Source organism: Mobula hypostoma, chromosome 11 (genome assembly GCF_963921235.1).
Source record: "Mobula hypostoma chromosome 11, sMobHyp1.1, whole genome shotgun sequence".
Classification (NCBI taxonomy): domain Eukaryota; kingdom Metazoa; phylum Chordata; class Chondrichthyes; order Myliobatiformes; family Myliobatidae; genus Mobula; species Mobula hypostoma.
In genome coordinates, this window is record NC_086107.1 from 60109734 (window position 1) to 60126207 (window position 16474).

The 16474-nt window shown below is 41.0% G+C and overlaps 1 protein-coding gene across 2 annotated transcripts in view; it reads right to left on the bottom strand.

The window, feature by feature from the left end:
• The window catches only part of mrpl23 (mitochondrial ribosomal protein L23), a 65532-nt gene extending 49504 nt beyond the window's left edge, over window positions 1-16028 (bottom strand). Inside the window, exon 1 of one of the 2 annotated variants that reach the window (XM_063063230.1) lies at window positions 15947-16028. In XM_063063230.1, coding sequence (XP_062919300.1) covers window positions 15947-15963 — 17 coding nt within the window. In that variant the 5' untranslated portion in view covers window positions 15964-16028. Of the gene's footprint in view, window positions 1-15819; window positions 15897-15946 lie in introns of those variants that run through there. The other variant, XM_063063231.1, reaches the window with a different exon arrangement.
• Window positions 16029-16474: the final 446 nt, after the last annotated feature.

The window sequence follows — 16474 nt, forward strand, 5'->3', positions numbered from 1 at the left end:
TAGAAAACAAAGATTAACAATCATCAATACAACAGCCACCAAGAGAATTGAGAAGCAAAAAGTGGTGAGGAAGTAGAACTCACTATTGCACAGAGCAATTTGCATGAATGGTATACTTGCACTCGGATATAGGAACATGAAAGGGAAGGCATCGAGGTATGTAGTGACAGAACTAAATGTGCAGTGAGGGAAGAATCATGAATTATCAGTATCAGAATGTACTGTATCTTTGCAGTCTACAAACATATAAATTACACATTACATAATATATAATTATATAATTCAGCTCCACCCTGACATGCTCCATTGATCCTCCATGGATCGCACCATGTCAATTGTAAAAATATTCCATCTGTCATCTGCAGAATGCCTTTTAACCTTAGTTTAAACTACAGTAGCTGACAGAGCCCTCAAAGCCTCATACACTCTTTGTTAATTGTTCATTATCTTGGTATTCAGCTCCTTTCGACCATAATCATAAGACCATAAGACATAGAAGCAAAATTAAGCCATTCAGCATATGAAGTCTGCTCTGCCATTCCATTCTGGCACATTTATTATCTCTTTCGACCCCATTAATCTCCCTTCTCCCCATAACCCTTGATGTCCTTACTAATCAAAAACGTAACAAACTCTGGCTTATTTCCCCCCCAGGTGTCTTGCCTCTAGATCCATCACTGCACAATCCATTAGACTTTGATTCCCAGTTGGTAGCTTCTATGACAATTACAGTACTAAACAATTCTCATAACGCGGATGGTCCCTTTGACACGACCTAGTTCAGTGCTGCTTCTTCCTCTCTGCTGTTTATTTCCAGCTTTTAACCTCAGTCTAGCCCTCACCTCATCTACATTCTCTTTCCTATTGCTGTCAATTGCCCTGTTATGATAGTCGTAATTATTTAAAACATAAACTTCAGAATTATTTTTCTGCAGTACCACTATAAATTTTCATTGAACTATGGAGAATTTTTTTTCCATGATGAACGAGGTCTATGACAAAAGGCTGCGCCTGTGCAACCGTCAACTCGACACAATGGAATACAACTCACCTACGGGCCAAGTTATGGATTTACAAGGAGGGAGCAATCACAGGACACGTGAAGAACACTCAGCAAAATAAGAGTGTGGCAGCAGAGGGGCACAGTAATACTAAAATGATGAATGCAATACTTCAAATAATACTGTAAACATCAGTTTAAAGTAACAGGCCACAACACACAAGGTGAACAAGATTAACCAATGTGAATAGAAACAAAGAGTCATGAAAGACTGCAGATGCTGGAATATGGAACAACACACCATCTGCTGGAAGAACTAAGTGCTTCAAGCAGCATCTGTGAGAGGAAAGAAGTTATTGGCATTTAAGTCCGAAACCCAGCATCAGGTATTCCTTCTGGGAAACAGTGAGATTCCCCTGCTGACTGTACCATACGACCCAGCATTTGTTGGCTAAAATGAAGAACACAAAAGGTAAAGAAAACACAATTAAACAGAACAGAACTTGGGTAAACAGAACACAATAAAAAAAAAGTAAAAAGATATAATATACAAAGATACGCAGTAACAAATAGTGCAGAGAAGACTCACCAGATAATTCATTGGTGATAAGATAATTAAGGAATGGGGGCGATGGGAGCTGAGTGAATGCAACTGACGTATTCGAACAGCATGTATTTGTCTTAACGGAAAGTGTTATTTTTACAGAACTGAACCTGGGTACTTTGAGTTATCAAAACTAAATGCATTTGAAGTCTCCCTTCACATCACATCCTACTCCTGATAAAATACATATATGCCTTACCTCTCTCAGTTTTCCTACTTTGCCCACCCTTCACAACTTCTCAGCCAATGAAGCAAGTGCCACTTACTGCCCCTTCACTGAGAAAAACTTCAATCTCTTCTCCTTGACTAGAATTTCTCAATCCAACCCCTAGCTGTCAATTCCTTCACTGTTTCCCACCAATTAGTTTACCTTTTGTTGGATCCAACTGTTAAAGTGTTTTTTTCCGCAGTTTGGCAATTAATCGTCTGCTTATATTTTATGTAGTTTGTATATGCATTTAACAGTTTAATGTTTCCTAGTGGCACGGTATGTATATGCAGTTGTTCAATGTGTCCTCTCGTGGTTACATTGGCATAATTCTGTAAAGTTCTGGATACTTCTCTTGGTGCTGCATTACTTGAATAGCAGGTATCTCATTGGTTGACTTTTACCTATGAATCCGAATGGAATTTTGCTTACCTATCAAATATAAAATTAACTAACCACAAAACAACGGCATCTCAGTCTATTAGTCCTTTGAAGTCTTTGTTCTGCCTTCTGCTACTAGCTTCTGCTGTTACTGTCCATTTCAATGTCAGTGTTCTATCAATGCTTAATAAAATGATCATGAAGCAACAAGTTTTGATCCTCTTTCCCAACTTCTGAAAGAACCATAGATTCAAACATCAAAATCCAACACTTTGCTTTTCATTATTCCTTTAGTAACCACAAGGGAAGGTAAACTAGTAATTAGTTTATTTGAAGATGGTTTACTGTAAGTTTTTAAACCGATTACAGCTCAGGGGTTTGCTTAGGCAGCAGATGTATTTAACACTGCAGGTAGAGATTTTATAAGAACAATAAGAACTTGTAATCTCTTACAAAGAAAACAATGATCTCTTTCTCCACCTTCCATACATTGAGAAGCCGGTTATTAATTTTTTTACACAGCACTAAGATTTCAGATTTTAGGTTACGATGTAGTTAAGATAGGGTAGCACAGTAGCACAGGTAACCCCAGTTCAATTCCCACCGCTGCCTGTGAGGAGTTTGTACATCCTCTCCGTGACAGCGTGGGTTCCCTCCCAGTGCCCTGATTTCCTCCCAAAGTCCAAAGACAAACTGGCTGGTCGGTTATTTGGTCATTGTAAATTGCCCCATGATTAGGCTAGGATTAAACTGGGGGATTGCTGTACGATGTGGCTCGAAGAGCCAGAATGGCCTATTCCGCACTGCATCTCAATAAATAAATAAATATTCAAGTCATCATACCTGCATTGGCCCTTTCAAACAAAAAACTACATAGTTTATCCTATTCCCTCATTTGGAATACTGATACTATTGTCCTCCTTATCTAGGGAAGGATGTTGGACACATCAGAAACAATTGAGGAGTTTTATTCTACTGATACCTGAAAAGAGTAGGTTGCCTTAGGAGGAAGATTGGACAGGTTAAGCTTGTATTGGCTAGCATCTAGAAGAGAAGCAACTATAAATGCCATATTTAAAGGGGGGTTAAGTGCAAAAAGGAAAATCTAAAGATATGTAAACAGAATGATAGGACCCTGAAACATGCTGACCCAAGGAGGTGGTACAAACAGAATACAGAGCAATATTTAAGAGGCATTTAGAAATCACATGAACAAGTCAGGAATAGAGGGACATGGACCACGTACAGGCTAATAGGATCAGACTGGCTATAAGACCGGTGATATGGTGGACTGAGGGGTTTGTTCCCGTGCTGTACTGTTCTATATTCAGTGAAACGTGAACGATCCCAAGGGTTCTTAACAAGGTGTATATGGAGAGAATAATTCCTCTTGCAGATTAATCTAAGATCTAGGAGTCACAGTTTGGAGACAGAGGTGACATATTTATGATAAAGATGCGTTAAAATTTTCTTTCTGTGAATCATCAATCTTTGGAATTCTCTCCCTCAATGGGCAGTATAAGCAGAGTCTTGGAATAATGTTAAGGTTCAAATAAAATTCTTGAAAGCAAGAAGGTGGAAAACTACTCTTGACAGATGGAAATGTGGAAAACATAGTTACAACCATATTAGCTCTGATCTTGCTGAATAACAAAGCAGGCTTGAGGGGTGTCATGCTTTCTTTCTTTCTAAACTTTTCCCAGTGTATCCCAAATTTTTTTTTAAAGTTACTATAAATTAGCTTCTACTATTCCTTCCGCCTCAGATCACTGCATGGTAACTACCTATCTATTAACAGTCTAAATGAACATTATGTATCTGTTAAAAAGGAGCACTAAACCAATTCCCTTTACTATACAGATTGAGGCCAGTATGTTCAGTTCATACACAGTTTAATTCAGAACAGTTGGCAGATGGAAAGCTTTTTTTGGCAAGATTCCACTTGCAGCAATGGCCTCTCACCATCTGGATTCTTTTAAAAAGTTAGAGTTTTGTTTAATTATTAACTTCAATATCCATTTTTCACCTTAAAGCGTTGAAGGAGTGGGTTGGAGTTGAAGGCAACATGATTGGAAAAACTGACAGCACAAAATTAACTTCAATTAAGATTTGTAAAAATTGCCTTGGTATCATGCAAAACCACTGAAATTTGTGCGCAAACTCTTCAGGGGCACACCACTAAACTAATATTCATTCAATTAATTCCGAATTACAGGCTACATATTTAACATTTTGTATAAAACCACAGCCTTAGATAATTAATGCAATATTTGTGACAATAGCTGTTGCAGAAAAGTTAAACTTTTATACATTATTATTGCACAAAAGCACAACTTCTAAAAGTTCAAAATTCTAGAAGCAACAATACTTCTAAATATTGGAACAGTAAAAACATTGTCCCTGCTTTAATATAATTCCTTCATATCATCAGCCTGTAAAATCACACCAATCCATGTCGTCTCACCAGAATTAGAGAACATAAATCCTCAATCAGAGATCATGGTTAGGGGGTAAAAAGTGAAAAGTTTAAAGGGAACACGAGGGGAAACTTCTTCAGAGGGTCATGAGAGTGTGGAATGAGCTACCAGCAGAAGTGGTGCACCTGAGCTCGATTTCAACATTTAAGAGAAGTCTGGATAGGCACATGGATGGTAGGGACGCGAAAGGCTACAATCCCAGTACAAGTCGATGGGAGTAGGCAGTTTAAGTGGTTTCAGCAAGGGTCTGTTTTTGTGCTGTACTTCTTTACGACTCATTCACACATATGGATACTACATATCCTGTACATGGGCATTACATTTTATAATAAATAGAAACCCAACTTTCAAACGAAAAAAAGTAGTCTTCGATTCTTCCAATATGAACAGAACCCTTCCCCCCTCCCCCCCATTGCAACTATCGTCCTTGCTGACAACATAACTAACCACAGGGTCAACTGGCATATCTGTATGGTAGTATCAACTACCATAGAGATAAGGAATGTAGTGGTAAATTTTCTTGACTAACCCCCAAAGTTTTAGAGAAGTATTTGAATCTCACAATGGCAGCTGGGGAATTTAAATTTAACTAGCTAAATCTGGAAATTAAAAACTATGCTGAATTCAGTACCGAAAACATAAAACGTCCTTCTTCTTTGTGACAACCATATATTCGGTCTTCTTGTAGTCTTCTTTGCACTTTCTTCGATGACTTTATCTAGTACTTCTTGGGGCTCCTCTTTAGAAGTAGCTCATGCCTGGAATACTGCTAATTTCTCTTAGAAACTTCTCACTATAAACGGTGAATAGGTTGGACAAGAGAACACAACCCTGTCTGACACCCCTCTTAATCTAGACAAAATCACTTGGTTCATTTGAACTCTCATTCTTGTTCTTTGTTCCCAATACAAAGAAGAAATACAGAAATGTGAATTGAAAGTGGGCAGCGAAATAATTCAATTACTTAGGGAGCACAATCTGACAATAGGGCTGATGTTGAAACTAGGAGGATTGGGATTGCTAAATGCAGGCTCAAGCAAGGTATTAAAGAATAACAATTTCTATGGGTACGAAACTCAAGAGTGTTGAGCTTGTACATTCACTAACATATGGAAGCAAATGTTGGCCAATATCAAAGCAAAATAAGGGAAGACTCGACGCTGCAGAAATGTAGTTTTTGAGAAGAATGATGAAAATTTCAAGGAAGGACAGAGTAACAAACGAGGAAGTGTTGCGAAAAGCCATAATAAGAAGAGAGCAGATATCAATCAAGATACGGCAGCTGGAATTTCTAGGACATGTTCTGCGGAAAGAGAAGCTCGAACAACTTTACAGGAAAAAACTGACGGAAGAGGAAGTCATGGTCAACAGAGTACGACACAAGTTACATCAAGGGATGGACAAGCGGAAGTTCTGAAGAGCTGACTGGAACTTCTCAGATTAAAGACAGACAGAGGAACGTGATCACTCACGTCATACAACATGGCACATAATGACAATGACAATGATGACCTTGAAATTAATGAACTGCTGTAAAAACCATCAGAGTCACCAATTTCTTTCAAGAAAGGAAATCCGCTATTCTCACCCACTTTGCCCAATCACTTTACTCTAGATCTTTAAGAAAATGGTTAATTCATAAATCTGTTCAGGGAAGACAGTAAGTGCCAGTGATGCTCACATCATGTGAAAAAGTAAAAAATATGCAATGTCAGCTTTCAACAAGTTCAATTATTAGACCTGTGTTAGTGATCTATTTTCTGAGAACTTTAATTCATTCTTATCTCTCCACACTTTCCACACCTAACAACTCATTCCCCGGTCAAACTACATATTAGGAATCGAGGCTTGAATCAACAAGAAATCCAAATTCAGTATCAGAACAGCAAAGCCACAATGTTCATTCCTTGTCCAACACTACCAATGACCAGTTCTCACCCTACACTAACGATTGACTCAACCTAAAGCAGATTGCAAACAAATTTAACCCTTTGTTTACCACAAACTGCACTTCCAATAAATCTTCTATTAATTGCAGATTCACTAACTTTCATTTTTGGAACACTGTTCCTAACCCACACTTTCATCATCTTTGAATCCATCCTATTTATTAGCTTCCCATCTGTCAACAGTTAAGTGGCCCTACCTTAAACAGACACAGACATCATCAGCATCCTTGTAAATCGACACTTACTTACAGACGCTCCACCATTTCATCTAACTTGAATTTATATAATGTGAGCATATGGAAAATTGTCTCATGATAAACATCATTAAACAATAATCAATGCTACCTAGTAGGAGAGAAAACTAAAAGACTTTGCTGAAAAAGTTTTTTTATAGAGGAAGGAGAACCTTAAAAGAGGAGGGTCAGAAAACGTGGCGAGACAGGGAGGATTAGGTCTGGGATGCCTTTGTGACCCCTTGTGTGGCCAGTGATCTGAGCAGTCTAAGTGGGTGAGTATTTTTTAAATTAGCACTCACCCCCTTGGACCTGTACGGGTCAGTGACTACGGGATTGCTTGTATCAAGAACATGGCGGAGAGCTGAACTGGTAGACATAAAAGTTGTATGTGCATGTGTTTATGTAAGAGACTAAACTTTCTGTGTTAATTTGGTGAGACAGGGCCACCAGTTGTGAAGGGTAGTTACTGAAAGTTCACGACACCAGTGGGAGCATGTATACTTGTGTCCGGGAACTGCAGACAGACGTGTTTGTGAGTGTGTGTGCGCTTTAGTGTAACAGTTAGATGCACAGGAATACTGCAAGCATCAGGAGTTCAGAGACACATAAATGGCAGATTGCAGAGTACATACTCTGCGATTTTAAGTGTGTACTCTTTAACTTATATCCGTCATTTATGTTTTGCCTGGTGTAGGAATTAGTGTCGAGGTATTTCAGGGAGAAGTTTTACCCAGATGTATGTCAGGTTGGCACCTACTGAGGTCAGGCAACGTCAGGTCCAGAACGCTGAAGACCTAAGCCAGCACTTGACCCTGATTATGACCCTTCACCCCCATTTTTGTCAGAGCTGACCTCATATGCATGTGGGAATTCAGAACTCTGGCAAAAGCTTGGGGAAATGGTTGAAATTCACTATATGCATGCTAAAGAGATATACATGTTGCTAAAAGCAAAGTGCCCAAGGAATATGTGGGACAGTATGGCCCAGGGGGTGCAAGGTGGTACATGAGCAACTACCGGGAATGCCAGCAACAAAGAGAAAAACCATTTCAGAGCAAGAGGTCTACTCATCCCAACGCTACATGACATTTTCTGTGCTAAAGATTAAAGGATACTTTTACGGTTCATCCACAATGCTTCCTTTGAACTAGACACAAACCTCACACTTCCTGCTTTGCACCCACACAACAGACACCCAAATAACAAATTTAAATCAGCATTATCTGGTCTTCCAATTAACTGTGGTTCACGGTTCTTAGGAACACATTGTTCAGAGCTGCATTTTAGATTTACTTCACAATTCATATTTCAATCTGAAGACTAGTGGCTGAAGACAGTTGATGAAGTTATTTGCTATAAGTGCTCATGCCAAAAACGCTCTAACACTACCTAATAGAAAAGAAAACTAAAATCTTTGTTGAAAAGGCTTTTCTGGAGGAAGGAGAACCTTAAAAGAGGAAAGTCAGAAAGTGTGGAGAGACAGGGAGGATTAGGAAATGCAAAACTGAGAGAAGTTGGAAGTGAAAGAGGAATGAAAGATTAAAGAGAGAGTCATGCTGATCTGATGGCTATTAGGTTGCAGGAGGTTCCAAAAGGGTATGAAAGACTTTGAACATAACTTAAATTTGACCTTTTGGAGATTAATACAAGCACAATAATTATGGTTGCGCAAGGAAATTTTTAGCCTCAGATTTAAGTTAGGGATCTCAATTCAGAATTCCAATCTATACTTATCTCTCTACATTTCCCATTACTCAAGACAACAGCCAAACATAAGCTAGCAAAATAGCTGGGATACATTCTGAGATAGGTTGGGAAGGGTGTCGGCCCGAAACGTCGACTGTTTACTCTTTTTCACAGATACTGCTTGGCCTGCTGAGTTCATCCAGCATTTTGTGTGTATTGCTTTGGATCTCCAGCATCTGCAGATTTCTCTTATGTGGGATATTTTGTTTTGTTTGAAATGAATATATGCAGCATGGAGGACAGAAGCTAGAAATCATTTCTGATCAAGGTTGTCAAACACAGTAGAATCATAGTACACCGAAGAAAAGGGTCATAGTGGGCTGGGGAGGGAAGGAGGTTGACAAATGCTGGTGGCTAAAATGAAACTGATTGCAACATATGGAACAGACAGAAGTGAATTTCAAGTTTCAAGTTTTGATATTTAACTAGTGAAAAATGCAGCTCATCTAAGAGTGAGCACCCGACAAGCAGTCTGACAATATTAAGATAGTGGAGGAGTTCTCAGCAGTGGAGAGATATCCTTGGCATGATCAGCACTAAATGGAATTTGACCCCCAAGTCTTTGGGCGGGTAGCATGCAGGAAATGATCAAGGTCAGCACTGTTGGAAATGCACATATACACTATTTAATAAAGTTCCAAACAAAAGTTTATAAGCTAAAATCAAAGAAATACATTTTTTAAGAAAACAATAAGATCCTAGATAAGTTGTATCAGGAAAAAGGATGAATTTAAAATCTTCAAATCTTTTACTTCAGAAAGGATAGATTTAGAATCACAATAAAAATTCAATGAAACTTGCAAATATCACACGCACAGAAGTTAGCAACTTACATAGAATATAGAATAATAGATCATAGAACCTGACACTCAACGTCAGTAAGATGAAAGAGCTGCTTGTGGACTTCAGGAAGGGTAAGATGAAGGAACACATACCAATCCTCATAGAAGTGGAGAGAGTGAGCAGTTTCAAGTTCCTGGGTGTCAAGATCTCTGAGGATCTAACCTGGTCCCAACATATCGATGCAGTTATAAAGAAGGCAAGAGAGCGCCTAGACTTCATTAGGAGCATGATGAGATTTGGCATATCAACAAATACACTCAAAAGCTTCTTTAGATTGTGACAAGAATACACATAGATTAAGATGTTAGCTGCCCTGTGCTGGCACCAGTGGGATCAGTAGTTGGTCTGCCACCTATCTTCAGGAGAGAGAGAGATAAGGAAAACAATGGAGCAGCATTTGGAGATGTGTAATGAAGGGACGGGAGAGAGAGTAACAGAAGGAGAGAGCTGTCAAGATCGGCTCCCCCTTTGAACCCTGAACTGTTTGAAGTGATGGACAGGTGATACCCCAGCAGGGGGATAAAAAGGGACAGGTTCGCTAAGGCAGGACATTCACGACACCTGAGGTAACCAGACCCTGGAAGCGGTGTGTCTCTCACAAGTCGGTGGGAAGTACCGGGCCATAGGCGCACAGGGTGGAAAGGCACGATCGGTGGGAACCTGGTGTGTATCCACCCTTGCCTGGGTGCCAGGTTCAGCACAGGGAAAAGATCGTATCTGGAAACGGAGGGGTCACGGTCGGTGACCTCAGATGACATCACAAAGGACTCGCCCGAAAGCTGACTGCGAAGGTCTGTGTGTGGAAGCCGTTTTGAATATTCATTCGTTTTGCTCTCTCTCTCCTTCCCCCCCCCCACTGTCCATCGCCACGGCAGCGATTACTGCGAACTGAACTGAACTAAATTGAACTGAACTTTGCGTCACTTTGAAACTGGTCATTTACCCCTAGACAACGATAGAGCTTGACTGATCCTGTTATCTTAATTCTGTGTAAATGTGTGTTTATCATTGCTGAACTGTTGCATTTATTATCCTTTTGATTAGAGTACTGTGTTGCTTGTTTCTTTAATAAAACTTCCTTAGTTCTAGTAATCCAGACTCCAACTGAGTGATCCATTTCTGCTGGTTTGGCAACCCAGTTACGGGGTACGTAACAAGATGTACCATGGAGAGCATTCTGACAGGCTGCATCACTATCTGATATGGGGGGTGGGGGGGGGGCTACTGCACAGGAACAAAAGAAGCTGCAGAGGGTTGTAAATTTAGTCGGCTCCATCTTAGATACTAGCCTCCAAAGTACCCAGGACATCTTCAAGGAACGGTGTCTCAGAAAGGTAACGTCCATTCTTAAGGACCCCCAGCACCCAGGGCATGCCCTTTACCATCAGGTAGTACAGAAGCCTGAAGGCACACACTCTGTGACTCAGGAGTAGCTTCTTCCCCTCTGCTATCCAACTCCAAAATGGACATTGAACCCGTGAACACTACCTCACTTTTTAAATATAAATTATTTCTGTTTTTGCATGATTTTTAATCTATTCAATATATGTATACTGTAATTGATTTACTTATTTTTTTATTGCTTTTCTTTTTTTTCTATATTATGTATTCCATTGAACTGCTGCTGCTAAGTTAACAAATTTCACGACACATGCCGGTGATAATAAACTTGAATCTGATTCAGTCCCGGCCCTTTGACACACAATGTTGTGCTGATCTATACAAATCTATTCCATCATCAATCTAACTCCTCCCTTCTACACAGCCCCTTAACCTTCCATTTTTCTTACATCCACGTCCCTACCAAAGAATCTTTTAGAAGTCCCTAATGTATCTGCCTTCCAAGAGGATCACAAACTTTTCAGAGTTTGGAAGCTTGCGTGCCTCAATGACCTGGAGAGCTGTTAGCTAGAGTCAGGGCCTTGTGCTTTGGCTCTTGGTAGGATCACACATGCCAAACAGGTCAAAGGGTAGAGGCTAGACTAAGAGTGGTCCACCAGTCCTCCAGGTTCAGGGGTTCAGCTCAGGGCTAACAACCCTGACTGGTTGGAAAAAAATCATTACAGCAATGAAGAATTCTTCTATATCTATGTGTGACTGTATTGACAGACAGAGATGGCGGACCTTCATTGCTACCCGAAACACCAGTGGCGTAATGGGCTGTAAGCATGTGTCTGCCTTGAAACATCACCCCCGGAAGTGCATTCCAGGCAGCCACCACGCCCTGTGTAAAAACCCTACCTCCGACATCATTCCATTCACCTTCAACAGCCACCCTCCCACACTTTCAAGTCTTAACAAAAGAAAAATGTCCTTTATGGCATCTGAACCACACATTAGTCTTGCTTTCTGCTGTACTTCTTTTAAGGTTCTGTGAATATGCACTCCAAGGTCCTTTAGTGCTACATGCATTCCCTGGCATTATTTGCTCTTTGAAATACTTTCCTAAAACTTCAGATTCTGATGACACTCTTCTTATTGCCTAGCAAGTCCACTGATACCTTCCTGCATTTGAAAGCTTTTTCATTTGCCACGGCAACAAGTCAATTTTTGTTTCATTTGAAAGCTCCCGAACTATGACCACTACAGTTATATCTTCACCATACATGTAAGTCACAAAAGGAAGGGAAATATGAACATCTTTCAGTCAAAATGGCACCAAGCTGTAATGTCTATCAAGACTCAGACCTAGCTGCTTTTTTTAAGGTTTGTAGGAATGATTTTGGGGACAGCGCAGGGAGTTAGGCATCAGGTGAGGATTTAGGGACAAGGATGAGGGGGAGTTGGAGGTCAGAGGCAGTAAACGAAGAGACAGGGCAGGAGACAGTAGTCAGTCCAGGTCGGTGCACTCCACATACAAAGATCAATAATTCTGGAGATCAGGTCAGCAGGCACTGGGGATGGAGACCAGTCATCCTCAGGTCAATGAGTCCCGAGTTGAGGGTCTGTACGGGTGGGAGGCATAAGGTTTGGTGACCCCGAGGTCACTAGGGTTGGAGATCAAAGTCCCACGGTCGGTGATATCCTGAGGTTGGCACAGTCCAGAGGATGAAGGCAAAGGTTGAAGTTCAGAGGTCCATAGGTAGAAGCCCAAAGGTCGAAAATCAAAGTAAGTCGAGATAGAAGCCAGAAGGTTGAAGCCCCTGGATTAGCTTCTCCAGAGATCAGAGACCCGAGTCTACTGTTAGCTCATTCTACAAGTAGACTTCTGAGCTGGAAAATTACCTCCGAAATCCTATGCTGAGTTAGACTGTGACACAATTCAAGACTACATTGACTTTATGAGGGATTATGAGACAAGTAGAAGGCAAAGGAACCTACTTCTTTAAATTATTTGGCTTTATTTTAAAAGTTTGTAGTTAACTTTACAACAACTAGGTATTTTTTAAATGTCTTCAAATGCAAGAGGTATTAACAGAAATAATAACGCTCCTCTATTCATATATTCTAAGTTAATAGAAAGGATTTGGAAAAGGTCAAACTACGTCATATGAAAATGTTGAATAAATGGCTTCCAACTCTCTTCAAATTTAACCGAAGGATCAAAAATGACACTTCTGATTTTTTTCTAAATTTAAACATGATATAGTTTGAGAAAACCATTGAAATGTAGTAGGAGGATTGGTCTCTTTCCAATTCAATAAAATGGACCTTCTGGCCATTAATGTAACAAATACAATCACAGACAAGCTGAAGAGGATAAAGAGCTATGTTCCATCATTGGCAAACCAAAAATTGCCATAATAGGATTGGGTTGTAAATCGAAACACAAAACTGTTGAAATGCTATCAAAGATATCTTTCCAAAATTTTTCCAAGAGAGGCCTTTTCCGAATCCTTTTTATTAACTTAGAATATATGAATAGAGGAGCGGAGCTGACGACATTAATGAATATATTCGATCTAATAGATTGGTTCAGCCCTGTTTTGTTCTGTTCGATTTTTTTGGGGGGGGGGTTTCTTTGTAATTTTTTTTCTCTTCATGATCAATTATATCTAGAGTTTGGAAGTTTATTATACTTCTACTATTTGTAGTTTCTCTTGTATATGTTTATTATCAATAATGTAATTCCAATCTCTTTATATCGCTATTGTTATTACGTTTATGAACTTGAAAAATAATAAAAAGATTAAAAAAGAAAGAAATAATAACGCCACATCCAGAGAAGTACTTGAACTCTGGCTTGATGGCAACAGTCACTGTACAGCACCACTTACCAGCCTGAGCCTGATAGTGAGACATAAAAACAAGCACTGCCTGAAGATGTATGAAAGTAGAAATGAAATTGACGCCGTACAAGCACGAGCAGTTGCTGTATTTTTTTTGAAGGCGACCGATGAGGCACTTACGATAGGCAAAACTCAATCACGGTTTCAATTAACTTCCAAGGCAATTAACTAGCTATTTTTATTCAACAATACAGCACCAAGTATGCCCTCCTGGCCCTTCGAGCCATGCCACCCAACAACCTCAATTTAACCCTAAACTAACCATGAAACAATTTACAGTGACTGATTAACCTACCCGGTACACCTTTGGACTGTGGAAGGAAACTGGAGCACCTGGGGGAAAACCACGCATTCCACGGAGAGGACGTACAGACACTCCTTACGAGGACGTCGGAATTGAACTCCGACATCCCAAGCTGTAACTGCATCGTGCTAATTGCTACACTACCGTGGTGCCTTATTGCTAAATACAATGTTATGGCTTTTTGGTGCCACATTCAGTAAAGTGCTACCTTTGTGTCAAGAAAAAAAAATCAATCTAACTCCACTATTGCTTAATCCACAAAATCCACTATTGCTTATGTTTGAGCAAGTGGGCTAAATTGAAGAAAAGTTGACTGTCAGGTACTCCATCCAGTTCTACTCCAGTGGTGTATCCTCGAACTTTGACAACCAATTGCCTTGCTAATATATTTTAAGACACCAATTTAAGGAGACAACATGTTCCAGACTGGGTTAACAGCAGGAGTTTACTACCCATAAAAAAGGGGTACTACCCCATTTGGTTCATCATCTGATATTCTTATTTGTCTGTACAGAGCAAGGGCATGCTGGACTTTACACATTGCCAACAATCGCTGCCTCCATTGCCTGTACAGGGATAGATGGACTGAGAGTTAACTCATAAAATGGATTGAGCTCCAGAAGGCAAGCAGGCCTCAGGCAGGACATTCCAAGGCCAGTGTCTGAACCTTTGACAGCTCACAGATTGTCAAAGGCTCTTAAAATTATTTTTAGCTGTCATTATCTTCAAAGACATTGAACAACAATTTAAATAGTTATCAAAATGATTAAAACTAATAAGGAAATCATTAAATTAACTAAAAATTAAAACAGAGTAAAATAATTCAAATATTTACACACAACTTTATCCAGTAGCTTAATAACACCATTCAAATGAATGGTAAAACATTAAAGTAATTCAGTTTTCCATTTCTGATGGTCACTGATCTGAAACATTAACTGTTTCCCCCTTTACAGACAGGAGAAAATCTGCAGATTCCACAGATGCTGCCTGCCCTGCTGAGTCCTTCCAGCATTTTGAGTGTGATCCCCCTTCAGAGATACTGTCTGACCTGCCGGGAATCTCCAATGTTTTCTGCTTTTACTTCCTACTTTCAGCATCTGCCATTTCTTGCTTTTCAAATGAAGTGATTCTAAATTGCCATTAACTGCTCAACACAATGGTGTTGTACCGTTTGGGCTCAAAGGCGAGTGAGCTCAGCAGAAGACTAAACAACTGGAGAACGCCGCTCCACATGACAGCATCTGCAATCAGCTGCAGGTCAGACAGCATCCGTGACAGAAAAAGAATTGCCAAAGCCTTGGGTCAAAAATCTGCATCGTGACCCGAAGCATCATCAAGAGCTTTCCTCCCATAGATGTTGCTCGACCTATACAGGTCTTTGAGGGCGTAGTGTGTAATTACAATATTTATAATAGGTTATTCAAATTGAGTTTTTGCGAAACATGAAAAAATTCAATTAGGGTAACTAACTTGAAGCTGAAGGGAGGGGTTTTGCACGGAGGAGAGAGTTGAACAGGAGGGTGGATGATTAGGAGGATGGAGAGGGCGAGAAGGGGAAAAGAGGGATAGAGGAGTTTGTAAGGGTGAGGGAAGGGAGTTCCGAGGAAGAGAGGGAGGGGTTTGTACGGTGTTTGGGGCGGGGGCAGAACGGAGTTATAGGGGTGACGGGAGTAGAGATTGAGGTAGTAAAAAAAATAAAATGCAGATTATAGTGTTGCAGTTTGGGGTGGCGGGAGGGGAAGAGAGGGAGATCGGTGGATTGGGGAAGCCCTCCCCCCGCCGGTTGCTGGGTCGGGAGACCGGAGAGTTGCCTCCTCTAATTTAACCTTCGTCACGCACACGGGGCCACGACGGGTCGGGAAGCGAACGCCGATCGCCACTTAAATCCGGCAACCACGGCAGCCACAAAATCCAGGAGCCGTCCGCCAACCCCCCCCGCCCCCTCAAACCCGCCCCGTTCACTCACATCACTCTCCGCGCCATCGCAGCACCGGCCTCGCCGCGCAACACTCCACACCGCGGCCCCACAGCGACCCCTTACGGCACCAGATGGGAGCAAGGCCGATCAAACGGACCGCGGCCCCGCAGCGACCCCTTGCGGCACCAGATGGCAGCAAGGCCGGTCAAACGGATCGCGGCCCCACAGCGACCTCTTGCGGCACCAGGTGGGAGCAAGGCCGGACAAACGGACCGTGGCCCCACAGCGACCCCTTGTGGCACCAGATGGCAGCAAGGCCGGACAAACGGACCGTGGCCCCACAGCGGACCCTGACGGCATAGTCAAGCAGTACTTTCCTCTTTTACTCTTGGTGAGCACCTCTTCTTTTCCTGCCCCCTAATTTAATTATTCTACACATCCTTTTTGTTAACGGTCCCCCTTTCTCCCTCCAACCTTTTAGCTCTCTTTTTCTTCATTCTCCCCTTCTCTGGACTGGCACGGTCAGCACTTACTTTTCTTGAGAAAGTGGAGGTAACGATCTTCTTAAACTGTGGC